The following is a 16439-nucleotide window of genomic DNA, read 5'->3' as shown; positions in this document are numbered from 1 at the left end:
CTGAGCTTTCAGTGGCTCTGAGAGCTCATGGGAAATGAGTTCTTTTTCTTTTCTCCAGGCCACTTGAATTCTAATGAAATGCACCACTTGGTTTTACAAGGTCTTCTGTAAAAATACTTCTTTGTTTAAAAAGCAAACAGCACTGCCCTACCCCAGAGCTCTGCAACACATACCTTTAAAGACAAAATACTTGAGGTCACTGTGCCAAGGCCCAGAATTTAACCATGGCCAGTACGAACCATCGAGAATGGCATTTCTGCATTTCTGGGATGACTGTTTTAATTTTACAACAATTTATCCAAAAGGAGAAAAGAGAAAGCTGATTTTTTTTTTTTTTTTTTTGAGACAGAGTTTCACTTTTTTGCCTAGGCTGGAATGCAGTGGCGCGATCTCCTCTCACTACAACCTCCTCCTTCCGGTTTTAAGCGATTCTCCTGCCTCAGCCTCCTGAGTAGCTGGGGCTACGGGCTCAGGCTGCCACACGTGGCAATTTCTTTCTGATTCTGAAGCAAAGTATTTGCTGGCCATGCCTGCTGTTGGCTGCTTGGGCGACATGGCTGCAGCTCCCAGGTCAGGCTCAGGGTCCCTGTGAGAGGCAGGTGGTCGCATGGCTGTGTGTTGCCTCCTGTGTGGGGCAGTGACGGGGCCTTCCGAAGCTTGACTGGTTGGTTAGTTTTGCTTTGAGAGCCTGTGATGTTTCAAAATTTTTGCTGCTTCTTTTTATGTAGCTATTTTTATAATGTGAGTAGAGGTTGAAATAGTTTTTTTTCCCCTGAAATCTCAGTTCAGTCTGTCATCCTTTTTCCTAATAAGCAGGAAGTACCCTATGCTTCTTGCCTTAGAATTACTGATTTAGGCTATTGCTTTGGTGAGGCCACATCTTGTTTTCCTCTGTGGCTCTGGAGTTTGCGCTGTGGTGAGGGGCAGAGCACATCCATCCTTCAGCCAGCGCCGATTGGGTCCCTGTGGGAAAGGGCCCTCCTAGCACCGATGAGGGTTGGGCCCTGGAGTGTGCAGTGGCTGAACAGTCCCCACCTGTGTCTCTCCCACCTGCAGACGTGCCAGGATATACGCACATCCCTGAACATGCGCACATACATGTATACATGTGCACACGTGCACAGACACATGCACACACCCCTGTGCACACATGTACACACAGGCATGTCATACCCACATGCACACACACTGACCTGAGCTCCTGTGGAAGCTGCTGGTGCGGTCCCTGCGCACGTGGCCGCCGGGGCTGAGGGTCCCTGCGCACGTGGCCGCCGGGGCTGAGGGTCCCTGCGCACGTGGCCGCCGGGGCTGAGGGTCCCTGCGCACGTGGCCGCCGGGGCTGAGGGTCCCTGCGCATGTGGCAGCCGGGGCTGAGGGTCTCTGCGCATGTGGCCGCTGGGGCTGAGGGCCTGCTGCAAGGTGTCCTCGATGTTGCTAGGAGGTCAGCGCTCGCAACTCAGGTCCCTTCCACCTGGAGGTGGAGGCAGGAGGGGTGTGGGGAGTCTTCTGCTGCAGCCCTGTTTCCCACCCTGTGTCACGCCCCATGTCCACTCTGTGTCCCACCTCGTGTCCACCCTGTGTCCGGCCCGTCTGTGTCCAGTCTGTGTCCCGCCCCGTGTCTGCCCCGTGTTCACCCTGTGTCCATCCCGTGTCCTGCCCCGTGTCCGCCTGTGTCCACTCTCTTCCTCCTCACTTGGAGCTGCCCCCTCCCACCTGCCATCCCCAGCCCCTTTAGAGGTCACCAGCGCTGGCCCTTTTGTCGCCCAGGACCCTGCGGTGCTCTGCCTGTGGCCCTGCTCCCGCTGCCCTGGAGGGAGGCTGCTCACAGCGCTTCATGCTGGGCACTGAGTGATGCAGAGTCTTCAAGAAACCTTTACTTTTAAAACTTTTTTTATTAAAAATAAAACTATTAGCTAAAACTGCAGCTTCTGTGGCTTTTCCACCCATGCCTTTTCCCAGAAAGTGTTGTCCTGGCGTCTCCTCCCTCCCTTCCTGTCTGTGACAGTCTCCCAGCCTTTCCTGTGTTGTCCGATCTTGGCAGTGTCCAGCCGGCCTGTCATGGTGTCTGTAGAGCGTCCCTCACGGTAGGTCCGCCTGGTGTTTTCTCGCGATTAGACTGGGTGTGGGTTTTGGGAAGATGCCCACAGAGGTGTGGGGCCCTTTCCGTCCCACCGTATCAGGGTCCTGACGTCCGCATGGCTTTCTGATCACCTGGCCGAGGTGTGTCCACCAGGAGTCCCCTCTGTCGGGTCCCTGCTTTCCCGCCCTTTCTGTCCTCTGGAAGCCACTCACTGCCCCCGCCTCCCGGAGGGAGTGTCCGCAGACATTATGTGGAATTCCTCTGTGAGGAAGATCTTGTTACTTACTTGTTTGTGGTCACTGATTTTGTCACTATGGACCTACACCCATTTATTTTCCCTCTGGGCTGTTATCCAGTGTTTTCACCGTGAGTCTGTGTCTGGGCTGTGATGCAGTGTTGTCATCGTGAGTCTGCGTCCGGGTTGTAATCCGGTGTTGTCACCGTGAGTCTGCGTCCGGGTTGTAATCCGGTGTTGTCACCGTGAGTCTGCGTCCGGGTTGTAATCCGGTGTTGTCACCGTGAGTCTACGTCCGGGTTGTGATCCGGTGTTGTCACCGTGAGTCTGCGTCCGGGTTGTGATGCGGTGTTGTCACCGTGAGTCTGCGTCCGGGTTGTGATGCGGTGTTGTCACCGTGAGTCTGCGTCCGGGTTGTGATGCGGTGTTGTCACCGTGAGTCTGCGTCCGGGTTGTGATGCGGTGTTGTCACCGTGAGTCTGCGTCCGGGTTGTGATGCGGTGTTGTCACCGTGAGTCTGCGTCCGGGTTGTGATGCGGTGATGTCACCCTGAGTCTGTGTCCGGGTTGTATTCCAGTGCTGTCACCGTGAGTCTGTGTCCGGGTTGTGATGTGGTGGGTTGTGATTCAGTATTATCACTGTGAGTCTGTATCCGGGTTGTGATGCGGTGTTGTCACCATGAGTCTGTGTCCGGGTTGTACTCTGGTGCTGTCACTGTGAGTCTATGTCCAGGTTGTATTCCAGTGCTGTCACTGTGAGTCTGCATCCGGGTTGTGATGCGGTGATGTCACCGTGAGTCTGTGTCCGGGTTGTATTCCAGTGCTGTCACCGTGAGTCTGTGTCTGGGTTGTGATGTGGTGGGTTGTGATCCAGTATTGTCACTGTGAGTCTGTAGCCGGGTTGTGATGCGGTGTTGTCACCATGAGTCTGTGTCCGGGTTGTATTCCGGTGCTGTCACTGTGAGTCTGCGTCCGGGTTGTATTCCAGTGCTGTCACTGTGAGTCTGTGTCCAAGTTGTGATCCAGTATTGTCACCGTGAGTCTGTGTCCGGGTTGTATTCCAGTGCTGTGACTATGAGTTTGCTGCTCACCTTCTCCAGCTTTGAACACTGGTGGCTTTCCTGTCCTTCCCCGCAGGGATGCTTCAGGCCCAGCTTCTGTTTCTCTGCCCCAGCCCTAGAATGAGCTGTTTCTCCAAGGAGCCCTGGTTCTCTTTCGGGGAGCACAGAAACTCTGATCTGGGTACTGGGAGGGCCATTGCTCCCAGGGTCTCATGGCTGCTGGCCCTCTTGCTGGGCAGAGCTAGGCTCTGTATGTCACTGTCTCATTTCACACATGTGGTTGCTTCTCTGTTGTATCCAGCCATCCATCCGTAAGTACACGAAGGTGAACCTGGTCCATGCCAATGACTCTGGCTCTCACCTGGCACACGGTGTATTTCAGCCGTCTGTCCTGACACACGGTGTGTTCCAGTCTTCCCTCCTGGCCCATCTGAATCCTCCCTCTCTGCTCGTGAGAACCTGGCTCCCCCAACTCGTCTAGCGTCTGCTCAGCCCTGGTGCACGTGTGAGGATTGTCCTCCCAGGCCAGGGGGAAAAGCCCTGGAGCGCAGTGTTTGTGTGCGGCTCCTTCTGGCCTTGCGGTCTCCACTCAGAACGTTTTGCGGAGTTGCTTAGGCAGCTCCTGCCCTCTGGCCAGCGTGGTTCTGATTTACATTCGTGGGTGTGGAGCCTGCATTCCGTCTGCATCCGCTGACCTCCTGGTTGGGTCTTCCCCCAGTAGTTTGTCCGCATTAAAGTTCATCTGGTGTCATGCTCAGTGCTGTGGGCTTTGCTCCATCACCGCAGCTCCAGCCCCTAAGTCCCTGTGCATGGGAGTGACCACGTCCCCCGCACCAGCCCCTGACACGTCCGGGTCCGTCTCCCATCCCTCTGATTTTGCCTTTTCCATTCCATATGAATGGAATCATGCAGTACGTAGCCTGTTGGGTCTAGATTCTCTTACTTAGCACAATGCACTTAAGATTCATCCGTGTTGTTGCCTGAACCAACAGCTCCTGCATTCTTACCTCTGATTATTTTTCTGTTGCACAAGTGCACCTCTGGTTATTTATCTACTTCCACCGTGAAAGACGTTGTCCTCGTTTCTAGTTTTTAGTGACTATGAACAGAGCTGCTACGAGCATCTGCACGAGGCTTCTGTGTGAGCACGTTTTCAGGTTGAAGGCCTGAGAGGCGCAGTAGCTGGGTTGTAAGGTAACCCTTCATTACCTGGGTCAGACGCCACCGTCTGCCGTCCACAGCAGTATGCCACAGCATCCCCAGCACAGCGAGGGCACTCCTGCTGTCCCGAACCTTCCACAGCATTAGGCACTGTCCATTTTCTTTCCTTTTCTTTTTTTTTTTTTTGAGATAGAGTCTTACTCTGTCGACGAGGCTGGAGTGCAGTGGCACTGTGTCGGCTCACTCCAACCTCCGCCTCCTGGGTTCAAGCGATTCTCCTGCCTCAGCCTCCCGAGTAGCTGGGATTACAGGCGCCCACCAATACACCCGGCTAGTTTTTATATTTTTAGTAGAGATGGAGTTTCACCATGTTGGCCAGGCTGGTCTTGAACTCCTGACCTCAGGTGATCTGCCCGCCTCCGCCTCCCAAAGTGCTGGGATTACAGACGTGAGCCCCCGCACCCGGCCTGGGCACTGTCCATTTTCAAACACTTTGGCCACAGTGACGCGTGTGTGGTGACAGCACGTTGTGGTTTTCATTGGCATTTCCCCAACGATGAATGATGTTGAGCATCTTTTTACGTGTTATTTGCCAACCGTGCACCTTTCCTGTGTCTGTTCAGATCTTGTGGCCTGGTGTTTTTCTTCACACCTTTAACGTTAAGTTGTTTGTTTTCTAATTATCGAATTTTAAAAGTTCTTTAAATATTCTGGATACAAATCCTTTATCAGATGTGTGATTTGCCAGTATTTTCTTCTAATCTGTGGCTTGTGTTTTCATTCTGTTAAAAGTAGCTTTTGACCGGGCGCGGTGGCTCAAGCCTGTAATCCCAGCACTTTGGGAGGCCGAGATGGGCAGATCATGAGGTCAGGAGATCGAGACCATACTGGCTAACAAGGTGAAACCCCGTCTCTACTTAAAAATATATATATATACAAAAAAGTAGCTTTTGCAGATCAAAAGTTTTTCATTTTGGCCGGGCGCGGTGGCTCACGCCTGTAATCCCAGCACTTTGGGAGGCCGAGATGGGCGGATCACAAGGTCAGGAGATCGAGACCATCCTGGCTAACACGGTGAAACCGCGTCTCTACTAAAAATACAAAAAAAAATCACCGGTAGCGGGTGCCTGTAATCCCAGCTACTCGGGAGGCTGAGGCAGGAGAACGGCATAAACCCGGGGGGTGGAGCTTGCAGTGAGCCGAGATCGCGCCACTGCACTCCAGCTTAGGCGACAGAGCGAGACTCTGTCTCAAAAAAATAAAGAATAAAAATAAATAAAAATAAAAAAGTTTTTCATTTTGATAAAGTTCAATTTACAGTTTTTAATTTCATAGATTATGCTTTTGGTGTTGTATCTAAGAACTTGTTGCCAAACCCAAGTCACATAGATTTTCTTCTATATTTCCGTCTACAAGTCTTATGCTTTTATGTTTTACTTTTAGGCCTATGATCCTTTTTGGTTAATTTTTGTGTAAGGTGCGAAGTGTGTTCAGGTCCATCTTTTTGCATGTGGACATCCATTTGTTCCAACATCATTGTTAAAGGACTAGTCTTTGTTTTTTTATTTACTTTGTAGAGACTGGGTCTCACCTTGTTGCCCAGGCTGCTCTGGAACTCCTGGGCTCAAGCGATCCTCCTGCCTCGGCCTCTCAAAGTGCTGGGATGGCAGGTGTGAGCCACCGCGCCCGGCCCAAGGCCTCAGCCTCCCGAAGTGCTGGGATGGCAGGTGTGAGCCACTGTGCCCGGCCCAAAGCTGCTCTTTGTCTGTGGAGTGACCTTTGAACCTTTGTCAGCATTGTTCACTCTGTGTGTTGGGTTGGGACAGCGGGGCTATGTCTGGGCCCTGTCTTCATTCCCCTGAGTTCTGCGGCTCTTCTTTAATCAGTGCTGTGCTGTCTTCATGTGGTCTTTTTTTTTTTTTTTCTTTTTTTTTTTTGAGACGGAGTCTGGCTCTGTCGCCCAGGCTGGAGTGCAGTGGCCGGATCTCAGCTCACTGCAAGCTCCGCCTCCTGGGTTTACGCCATTCTCCTGCCTCAGCCTCCCGAGTAGCTGGGACTACAGGCGCCCGCCACCTCGCCCGGCTAGTTTTTTTTTGTATTTTTTTAGTAGAGACAGGGTTTCACCATGTTAGCCAGGATGGTCTCGATCTCCTGACCTCGTGATCCGCCCGTCTCGGCCTCCCAAAGTGCTGAGATTACAGGCTTGAGCCACCGCGCCCGGCTTCAGGTGGTCTTGATTAGCTTCTTAGTAAGTCTTGAAACTGGGTAACGTGAGTCCTCCACCTCTGTTCTTTTCCAAATGATTCTGGCTATTTTAGTCCCTTTGCCCTCCCATATACATTCTAGAATCGGCTTGTCAGCCTCGGCAGAAGCACTGACTGGGTGTTTTGGTTCAGATTGTGCTGAATTTATGGATCAAATTGACACCTTAATGATTTTGATTCTTCCAATCCATAAACATGGTCTGTCTCTTCATGTAGTTAGATCTTGTTTCATTTTTTATATCAGTGTTTTGTAGTTTTCCATGTGCAGATTCCATTTATACTTTTTTAGATTTATAAAAGTACGTGTACTAGCTTCCTCCCTGTCTACACAGACAGCGCTCTGAACCAGCACGCACAGTCGCAGACGCGGACCCCAAGCCAGCTCCCGACGCGTAGTGGGAAGCCGCGTGTGCTTCTGGGGTTGCTCTTGTGGTGTTTTTATCATTGTGCAATATCTTCTTTCATCCCCGTGTCATTCCTTGTTCATAAATCGACTTTCTTCCTTTTGAGACAGAGTCTCTGTTGCCCAAGCTGGAGTGCAATGGCGCCATCTCGGCTCGCTGCAGCCTTCTGGGTTCAAGTGATTGTCCTGCCTCAGCCTCCCAAGTAGGTGGGACTACTGGGGTGCACCACCACACCCAACTAGTTTTTGTATTTTTAGTAGAGACAGGGTTTTGCCATGTTGGCCAGGCTGGTCTTAAACTCCTGACTTCAGGTGATCCACCTGCCTTGGCCTCCCAAAGTGCTGGAATTACAGGCATAAGCCACTGTACCCAGCCCTTAAATCTACTTTTTTTTTTTTTTTTTTTTTGAGATGGAGTTTTGCTCTTGTCGCCCAGGCTGGAGTGCAGTGGTGTGATCTTGGCTCACAGCAACCTCCGCCTCTCAGGTTCAAGCCATTCTCCTGCCTCAGGCTCCCGAGTAGCTGGGATTACAGGCATGCAAGACCACGCCCAGCTAATTTTTGTGTTTTTAGTAGAGGCAAGGTTTTGCCACGTTGCCCAGGCTGGTCTCAAACTCCTGACCTCAGGTGATCCGCCTGCCTTGGCCTCCCAAAGTGCTGGGATTAGGGGCACGAGCCACCATGCCCAGCTCTTTTTTTTTTTTTTTTTTTTTTTTTTTGAGACAGAGTCTCGCTCTGTCGCCCAGGCTGGAGTGCAGTGGCGCAATCTCGGCTCACTGCAAGCTCCGCCTCCCGGGTTCACGCCATTCTCCTGCCTCAGCCTCCTGAGTAGCTGGGACTACAGGCGCCCGCCCCTGCGCCCGGCTAATTTTTTTTTTCTATTTTTAGTAGAGACGGGGTTTCACCATGGTCCCGATCTCCTGACCTTGTGATCCGCCCACCTCGGCCTCCCAAAGTGCTGGGATTACAGGCGTGAGCCACCACGCCCGGCCCTGCCCAGCTCTTAAATCTACTTTTTATGATGTTAGTAGAGCCACTTCGGCTTTCTTTTGTTTATTTTTTTATTTTTATTTTTAATTTTTTTCAGCTATAGTGAACTAGATCCAGCTTTCTTTTGATTCACATTGCATGGTGTATCTTTTTTACTTTTAACCTACTTTTTCATTCTTCACCTTTACACATGGGAGTGTGGTTCTCTCCCCTGTCGTCCTCTCTGGGTAAACATTCAGTGTTCTTTTATTTTTTTATTTTATTTTTTTTTTTTTTGAGACGGAGTCTCACGCTGTCACCCAGGCTGGAGTGCAGTGGCCGGATCTCGGCTCACTGCAAGCTCCGCCTCCCGGGTTCACGCCATTCTCCTGCCTCAGCCTCCCGAGTAGCTGGGACTACAGGCGCCCGCCACCTCGCCCGGCTAGTTTTTTGTATTTTTTAGTAGAGACGGGGTTTCACCGTGTTAACCAGGATGGTCTCGATCTCCCGACCTCGTGATCCGCCCGTCTCGGCCTCCCAAAGTGCTGGGATTACAGGCTTGAGCCACCGCGCCCGGCCAAACATTCAGTGTTCTACAAACGCTGACGTCCAGAGGATGTGAGAGAGCCGGTGTGGGGTGGGCACCGTGAGACATGGACTCGGAGACCTGTGGATGTGAGCGTGCCGTTGTGGGGTTTGTGTGGAGGCTAAGCGTGGCTCACCTGTGGGCTGTAAGTGTCAAGCCCTGCAGCGTGTGCTGGGAGTGACGCCATTGTCCAGAGCGGGGTCATCAGGGTGTGTTTCATAATGGGGAATGCAGAGTGCCGTCTGGATGGTCAGCCGACTGTCTGTGTGCAGCCAGGCACGCCTTTTATACACACGTCTAGTTTGCGTCCGTGTGTGCGTGTATGCACACCCTACTTGCACACTGCTTGAGTCCGTGTGTATGCGTGTATATGCACGCTGCTTGCGTCCGTGTGGGTGCATGTATACACACACTGTTTGCACACTGATTGAGTCTGTGTGTATGCGTGTATACATACACTGCTTGTATCCATGTGTGAGCATGTACACACGCTGCTTGCTTCTGTGTGTGTGCGTGTATACACACCCTGCGTCTGATGCAGGTTGGGTTTTCCCATATTTCCCCCAAGATGTTGAGAAAGTACTCAAACTCCTGAGTCTGGGGTTTGGACCCCAAGCCGTTGGCCAGACTCTGCCTCCCCTTCCCTCCCCGCCTCACCCGGCAAGTCTGAGCCACACCCACGGTGTCCACATGTGGTTTGTTCCTAGTCACGCTTGTTTTGTCTTCCTGTCCTTCCAGTCGTGGCATTCCTGGTGGCTTTCCATCAGAACAAGCAGCTGATCGGTGACAGGGGGCTGCTGCCCTGCCGAGTGTTCCTGAAGAATTTCCAGCAGTACTTCCAGGACAAGACGAGCTGGGAAGTCTTCAGCTACATGCCCACCATCCTCTGGCTGACGGACTGGTCAGACACGAACTCCACCCTGGACTCGCTCGCTCTTCTCGGACTGGGCATCTCGTCCTTCGTCCTGATCACGGGCTGTGCCAACATGCTTCTCATGGCTGCCCTGTGGGGCCTCTACATGTCCCTGGTCAATGTGGGCCATGTCTGGTGAGTAGGAGGAACACGGCAGTGGGACCGCAGGGCTTGCTGTCACTTAGCACACATGCCGCAGGTCTCCTGGCACTTGGAAAGACTGGACGAGCATTCATCTTAAATTCATTCAGGAGGGTATCATCATTTTGCTGAGGCTACCTCAGAGCAGCCAGTCCACCAGCCACAGCCGCCACCCATCCTCAGGGTTAAAACCCCACCTCTTTGCAGTAGCACGTCTTTACTTAAAGGACTGCATTGCCATCCTGCTGGAGCCAGAGGCACAGAGAAAGGGAGGCAAAAGCAGCGGGTCCGTGTCTGTGTGGACATATAGGAGGCTGGTTTGGGGTCCGTGTCTGTGTGGACGTGTTGGAGGCTGGTTTGGGGTCCGTGTCTGTGTGGACGTGTCGGAGGCTGGTTTGGGGTCCGTGTCTGTGTGGACGTGTCGGAGGCTGGTTTGGGGTCCGTGTCTGTGTGGACGTGTCGGAGGCTGGTTTGGGGTCCGTGTCTGTGTGGACGTGTCGGAGGCTGGTTTGGGGTCCGTGTCTGTGTGGACGTGTCGGAGGCTGGTTTGGGGTCCGTGTCTGTGTGGACGTGTCAGAGGCTGGTTTGGGGCGGGTGTCTGTGTGGACGTGTCGGAGGCTGGTTTGGGGCGGGTGTCTGTGTGGACGTGTCGGAGGCTGGTTTGGGGTCCGTGTCTGTGTGGACGTGTCAGAGGCTGGTTTGGGGCGGGTGTCTGTGTGGACGTGTCGGAGGCTGGTTTGGGGCGGGTGTCTGTGTGGACGTGTCGGAGGCTGGTTTGGGGTCCGTGTCTGTGTGGACGTGTCAGAGGCTGGTTTGGGGCGGGTGTCTGTGTGGACGTGTCGGAGGCTGGTTTGGGGCGGGTGTCTGTGTGGACGTGTCGGAGGCTGGTTTGGGGCGGGTGTCTGTGTGGACGTGTCGGAGGCTGGTTTGGGGCGGGTGTCTGTGTGGACGTGTCGGAGGCTGGTTTGGGGCGGGTGTCTGTGTGGACGTGTCGGAGGCTGGTTTGGGGTCCGTGTCTGTGTGGACGTGTCGGAGGCTGGTTTGGGGCGGGTGTCTGTGTGGACGTGTCGGAGGCTGGTTTGGGGCGGGTGTCTGTGTGGACGTGTCGGAGGCTGGTTTGGGGTCCGTGTCTGTGTGGACGTGTCAGAGGCTGGTTTGGGGCGGGTGTCTGTGTGGACGTGTCGGAGGCTGGTTTGGGGCGGGTGTCTGTGTGGACGTGTCGGAGGCTGGTTTGGGGCGGGTGTCTGTGTGGACGTGTCGGAGGCTGGTTTGGGGCGGGTGTCTGTGTGGACGTGTCGGAGGCTGGTTTGGGGCGGGTGTCTGTGTGGACGTGTCGGAGGCTGGTTTGGGGTCCGTGTCTGTGTGGACGTGTCGGAGGCTGGTTTGGGGCGGGTGTCTGTGTGGACGTGTCGGAGGCTGGTTTGGGGCGGGTGTCTGTGTGGACGTGTCGGAGGCTGGTTTGGGGTCCGTGTCTGTGTGGACGTGTCAGAGGCTGGTTTGGGGCGGGTGTCTGTGTGGACGTGTCGGAGGCTGGTTTGGGGCGGGTGTCTGTGTGGACGTGTCGGAGGCTGGTTTGGGGCGGGTGTCTGTGTGGACGTGTCGGAGGCTGGTTTGGGGCGGGTGTCTGTGTGGACGTGTCGGAGGCTGGTTTGGGGCGGGTGTCTGTGTGGACGTGTCGGAGGCTGGTTTGGGGCGGGTGTCTGTGTGGACGTGTCGGAGGCTGGTTTGGGGTGGGTGTCTGTGTGGACATGTAGGAAGCAGGGAGTGCGCTGGCTCTTGCGTGCCCAGCTTGGTTCCACTCTCGATGGGACAGCCGGGCTTTGCATGGAGACTGAGGACGGCTCTTGTGTCTTTTGTGGGCGGGAGACAGGAGGCGGCCAGCTCAGGGCTGAGTGGTCGGAACCAGGACCCTGTCCCAGGATGGAAGGCTGCGATGGTGAGTTGGTGCAGGCAGGGCTCAGCCTTGGGCATTGGGGCCTGTGTTTTCCATCCTGGTCAGCACGGCTGAGCTGAGGTTGGAGTGTCTGGGGCCGGCTGTGCTTCCGGGAGCCTGAATGCTCTGCCTCCAGCCCAGCTCCTGTGGCTCTGGTGTTCCCCGGTCGGAGGCTCGGGTCGCTGTGATCTGGGCTTGGCAGCACAGCCCAGGCCCTGCAGGCTCATGCAGGGAGGGCTGCAGCTGGCATCGGGGCACCTGTAGGGAGGGTCCCCACTGTGTGGCTGTGCTGGCGTGGGCACTGCTGCCAGGTCCAGTTGCTGGTGTTTCCTCAGGTCTCAGCTACACTTGAGTGTGTCACCTCATTCAACAAGCAGGTCAGACAGTGTCACCAGGGCAGGGCAGGAGGCCTGGGGACGCCTTGGGCATCCACGACGTGGCTCCGCTTCGGGGCCCCTCCACAGCACACAGGCCTGACTTTGCCGAGGGCCCATGAGCTGTCTGCACAGGCTGAAGTGGTGTGCTGGGGTCAGGCGCTGTCACGGGAGTGCGCAGGGCTGGGGCAGGTGCAATGCATATGGCTGTTTGTGGTTTGCCCCTGAAGCCTCAGGCCCTGTGACGCACGTCCCCTACACATGTCATTGGCCTGAGCCGTCTCTGCGAGGGTGGCCTGGTGGGGGCTGTACTTGTAGGGCGTCTGGACAGTGAAGCGGCTTTTTCCCCTTCACCCCCTCGCTCGTGGTGAGGACGTCACTGTGCAGGCTTCACTGGAGGAGTGGGGTTCCACCCGCCTCTGGGGGGTGCAGGAGTCGCGAGCCCGCCTGCGCAGGAGGCTTCTCTCTGCTCCCTGTTTATCGTTCGCCTGAGCGTGGCTTGTGGCAGCGTGGACTTGCACGTTTTTGGTTTGGTACTTTGGGGGTCTGTCTTCTTGGTCTAGAAATTTAAACATCTAGGGGTTTGGCAACATTTATGACAGAGCGCCACAGCTTAATAACTGTTGCATAAAACTCTAAGTGACTTTAGAGAGGGACTCTGACTCTGCTCAGAGCTGGCCTTCGTGTCACATAAAGCCACTCAGCCTTGCAGGACGCTGGAGCCCTGAGCACAGCGTCTGCTGCAGTGTCTGAAGTCGCTTCAGCTTTTCCAAAACGCTGGCTCTGGCTCTGTCGTCTGCCCTTGGCTTTGGCAGTGGCCCTGCGGGCTGCTTTGCTGCCCTTCAGTACGGCAGCACCGCCATCCCTTCCCCACCGTCTCAACCCCAGAAGGAAGGAAAGATTCTCTCCAGGAACTTGGACCAAAGTGGGGACACCTCAGGGGTCCTCCTTCCTGTGGAGGGAGCTGCCCTTGGAGCTTCCTTCCTGGGCAGGAGGGATGGCGGCTCCATTTCAAAGAGTGCTGAGAGCAGCGCCAGGGCTGGAGGGGACGCTGGGAGGCCGCCAGCGCCCAGGGACACCGCCCTCGGTGCTCCATTTCTCACTGATGATTAACACATGTTTGGACTCCAGGACTTCGATGTAAGGAGGTTCCACAAGTACCTGCAATACCTTTTCCACCACCTGCCCCTGCGTCGCCCCGACTGGGTGAGTGGGGCCCTCCCTGGCTGGGCTGCAGCCAGTGTCTCTGTGTTAGCACATGGGAAGGGATCTGACAAGGCGTAGACGTATTTGATGGTAAAAGTGACATCCTCTTCATTTCACAAGGTTCAGGGACCCCGTAGTGGGAGGGGTGGCGGTTGCCACACAAGGCCAGGCACTGAGAGAGCCCACCCTAGGCGTCTCCTCTGTCAGCCGGGTCATGGTCGTGTCCTGCTTCCAAATGGCGTGGGAAAAGCCAGACCCTGGGTGTCTTTGTCTGCGGTGTCTGACTCCTGCGTAGCGCTCGGTTCCTGCCTGTGAGCTGACCTCTGAAACAACAGTTACCTTCCCGGCTAGACGGGATTAGTCTCCAGAGCCCGGCAGGTGGGTGAGCGTCTCTCATGTGGGAGCCTGTGTGTGTCTGCTGGCAGTCTCAGCACACAGCAGCCTCAGCGTCCCGGGCTCAAGCAATGCTCCCTGCGCAGCTTCCCAAATAGCTGGGACTGCAGGCGCCCAGCACCACACCTGGCTAATATTTTTATTTTTTGTAGAGATGGATGTCTCACTATGTTGCCCAGGCTGGTCTTGAACTCCTGGGCTCAAAGTTTAATACTCCTGACTCAGCCTCCCAAAGTGCTAGGATTACAGGCATGAGCCACCGTGCCCAGCCAAATATTTTCTGGGGTTTTTTTTTGTTTTCTTTTTTTTATGAGACTGAGTCTTGCTCTTGTCGCCCAAGCTTGAGTGCAGTTGTGTGAACTCAGGTCACTGCAGCCTCCATTTCCTGGATTGAAGTGACTCTCCCACCTCAGCCTCCCAAGTAGCTGGACTTATAGGCACCTGCACCACACCTGGCCAATTTTTGTACTTTTAGTAGAGACAGGGCTTCACCATGTTGGTCAGGCTGGTCTCGAACTCCTGACCTCCAGTGATCCACTTGGCTCGGCCTCCCAAAGTGCTGGGATTACAGGCATGAGCCACGGTGCCCAACCCCCTAATTTTTTTTTAACCTAACAAGAGATATGTATTTCTTTGACTCCAAGGAGTACATCCCATAATCATCAGGGCGCACTAAAGGGGCAGGGATGACGCTTGAGACGAGATGGGGCATTCAGGGCGCTGGGGCCGTAGACAGGGCAAGACTTAAGCAGGCAGCAAGGAGGCCAGGGGCGGACGTGGGGAACACAACTGACATCTGGCCTTTGCCCACGTGGGGTGGCTGTGGTCCTGTGGACTGGGATAGTGGGGCACACTGGCAGGGGCAGTTTGAGGGAGAGGATGTCTCACATTGAAACAATACTTTAAAATAAGAGATTTGTCTTCATGGCTTCCATGCCTGTCCATGGCGGAGTGGCAGGTACAGGACCAGCCTCCCCACTATGAAACCGTCAGCAAGTGAAATACCAGGTGGCACAGGTGCCCCGGACTGCTGTCCCTGGAAAGGAGATACATACAGCGTGGCCTTGGTAGCCCCAGCCTTCTGCCTTGAGCACCTTGTACACCGCAGCTAGGGCACCCAGCAGAACACAAGGCGTCTCCGAGCTCAGGAGGCAGGGGTCAGAGTTGAGGGTCGCTTGCGTTTGTGCGGCAAGGCACCAGAGTAAAGGAGCTAACAGAGGCATCACCACAGAAACCTACACGGGTTCCCCTAAGTTTTTGGGTTTGTTCTAAGCTATGAACATGGAGAGTGAGAGTCTTTGAGGGTTGGTGGAAAGCGGCAGGTAGGGAGTGGTGACCTTAGTGGTGAGTCTGAGGGTCCCACAGTGCTGGGAGATAAGCCTCCCCATCAGCCGGTCCGGAGGCGACTTGCGTAAGACCCTAGGCACTCAGCCCATGCCCCCAGAAAGGCCACATCTTAGGAAGAGGGTTCCTCTCGCCCTAGAAAAGCTCTGTTCTAGACTGACCCTAATTGAGCTTTTGGAAAGACCAAGTTTGTCTTCCAGTAGCTCAACTGCTTACCAGACAGACTCATTCATTCACTCTCCAGAGGAAGCAGACAAAATTAACCTCTCAATGATGTTATGATCTTTCATGATAGCTAGAATCAGAAACTACTTCACAGGGAAAGAAACAGGAAAATAGGGTCCCTATACAGGAAACTAAAGAGGTCACGAGAAACTGACTGGGATAGCCGAGAAAAGAGAAAAGAGGGTTTGAGGCCGCCATTATGGGTACACACAAGGGCTCAAGGGAAGTAGTCCTCTTTTTTTCTTTTTTCTTTTTCTTTTCTTTTGAGACAGAGTCTCACTCTGTCCCCCAGGCTGGAGTGCAGCGGTGAGATCTCGGCTCACTGCAACCTCCACCTGCTGGGTTCAAGCGATTTTCCTGCCTCAGCCTCCCAAGCAGCTGGGATTACAGGTGTGCGGCTCCACACCCAGCTAATTTTTGTATTTTTAGTAGAAACGGGATTTCGCCATTGTTGGCCATGCTGGTCTCAAACTCCTGACGTCAGGTGATCCACCCGCCTCGGCCTCCCAAAGTGCTGGGATTACAGGCGTGAGCCACCACACCCAGCCTAGTAGCAGTCTTAATGAACGAACACATGGGAAATTTAGCAGAGTCTCTGAATCTTTGAAGAAGAGCCAATTGGACATTTTAGAACTGAAAAGTACAGTATCTGTACTGAAAAATCTGTTGCATGGGCTTAATAACAGGTTGGAGATGGTAGATGAAAGCCTCAATGAATTTTAACAGAAATCTTTAGAAATTATCCAAGCTAAAGAAAAAACACAAAAAAAGATTGAAATGAGCAGAGCATCAGTGATGTGGGATAACACCAGGTGGTCTAACATACATGTGATTGGAGCCCCACAGAGAGAGGACACAGAGAATGGGGCATAACAAGTATTTAAAGAAATAATAGCTGAACTATGTAGATGTATAAATGCAAGAAGTTCAGCATACGGTAAGCAGTAGAAGTAAGAGAAAACCCTGTCTGGGCATATTGTAGTCAAACTACCGAACACCAAAGACAACCTCTTGATCGCATCCAGAAAAAAAAGACGTTACACTCAGAGAATAAAGATTCCAATACGTCTGGTTTCTTATAACCACTGGAGGTCAGAGGACGGTGGACTGGCATCTTTCCAGTTCTGAAGAAAAACGATTGTCAACCCAGAG

The 16439-nt window shown here is 53.9% G+C and overlaps 1 protein-coding gene across 20 annotated transcripts in view; it reads left to right on the top strand.

The window, feature by feature from the left end:
- The window catches only part of LMF1 (lipase maturation factor 1), a 120517-nt gene that overhangs the window by 17721 nt on the left and 86357 nt on the right, over nucleotides 1-16439 (top strand). For 11 of the 20 annotated variants that reach the window (XR_013411381.1, XR_013411382.1, XM_077985188.1 and 8 more), the window contains exon 2: nucleotides 9497-9806. The exons of 1 other annotated variant lie outside the window; for it this stretch is intronic. Coding sequence is in view for 5 of the 19 variants with exons in the window: in XM_028841042.2 (XP_028696875.2) it covers nucleotides 9497-9806 (310 nt within the window). In the remaining 14 variants the exon portion in view is untranslated. Of the gene's footprint in view, nucleotides 1-9496; nucleotides 9828-16439 lie in introns of all 20 variants that reach the window. 8 more of the 20 variants (XM_077985194.1, XM_077985192.1, XM_077985193.1 and 5 more) reach the window with 2 other exon arrangements.

Source organism: Macaca mulatta, chromosome 20, assembly GCF_049350105.2.
Source record: "Macaca mulatta isolate MMU2019108-1 chromosome 20, T2T-MMU8v2.0, whole genome shotgun sequence".
NCBI classification, from domain to species: Eukaryota; Metazoa; Chordata; class Mammalia; order Primates; family Cercopithecidae; genus Macaca; species Macaca mulatta.
This window is presented reverse-complemented; position numbering and strand designations above follow the sequence as displayed.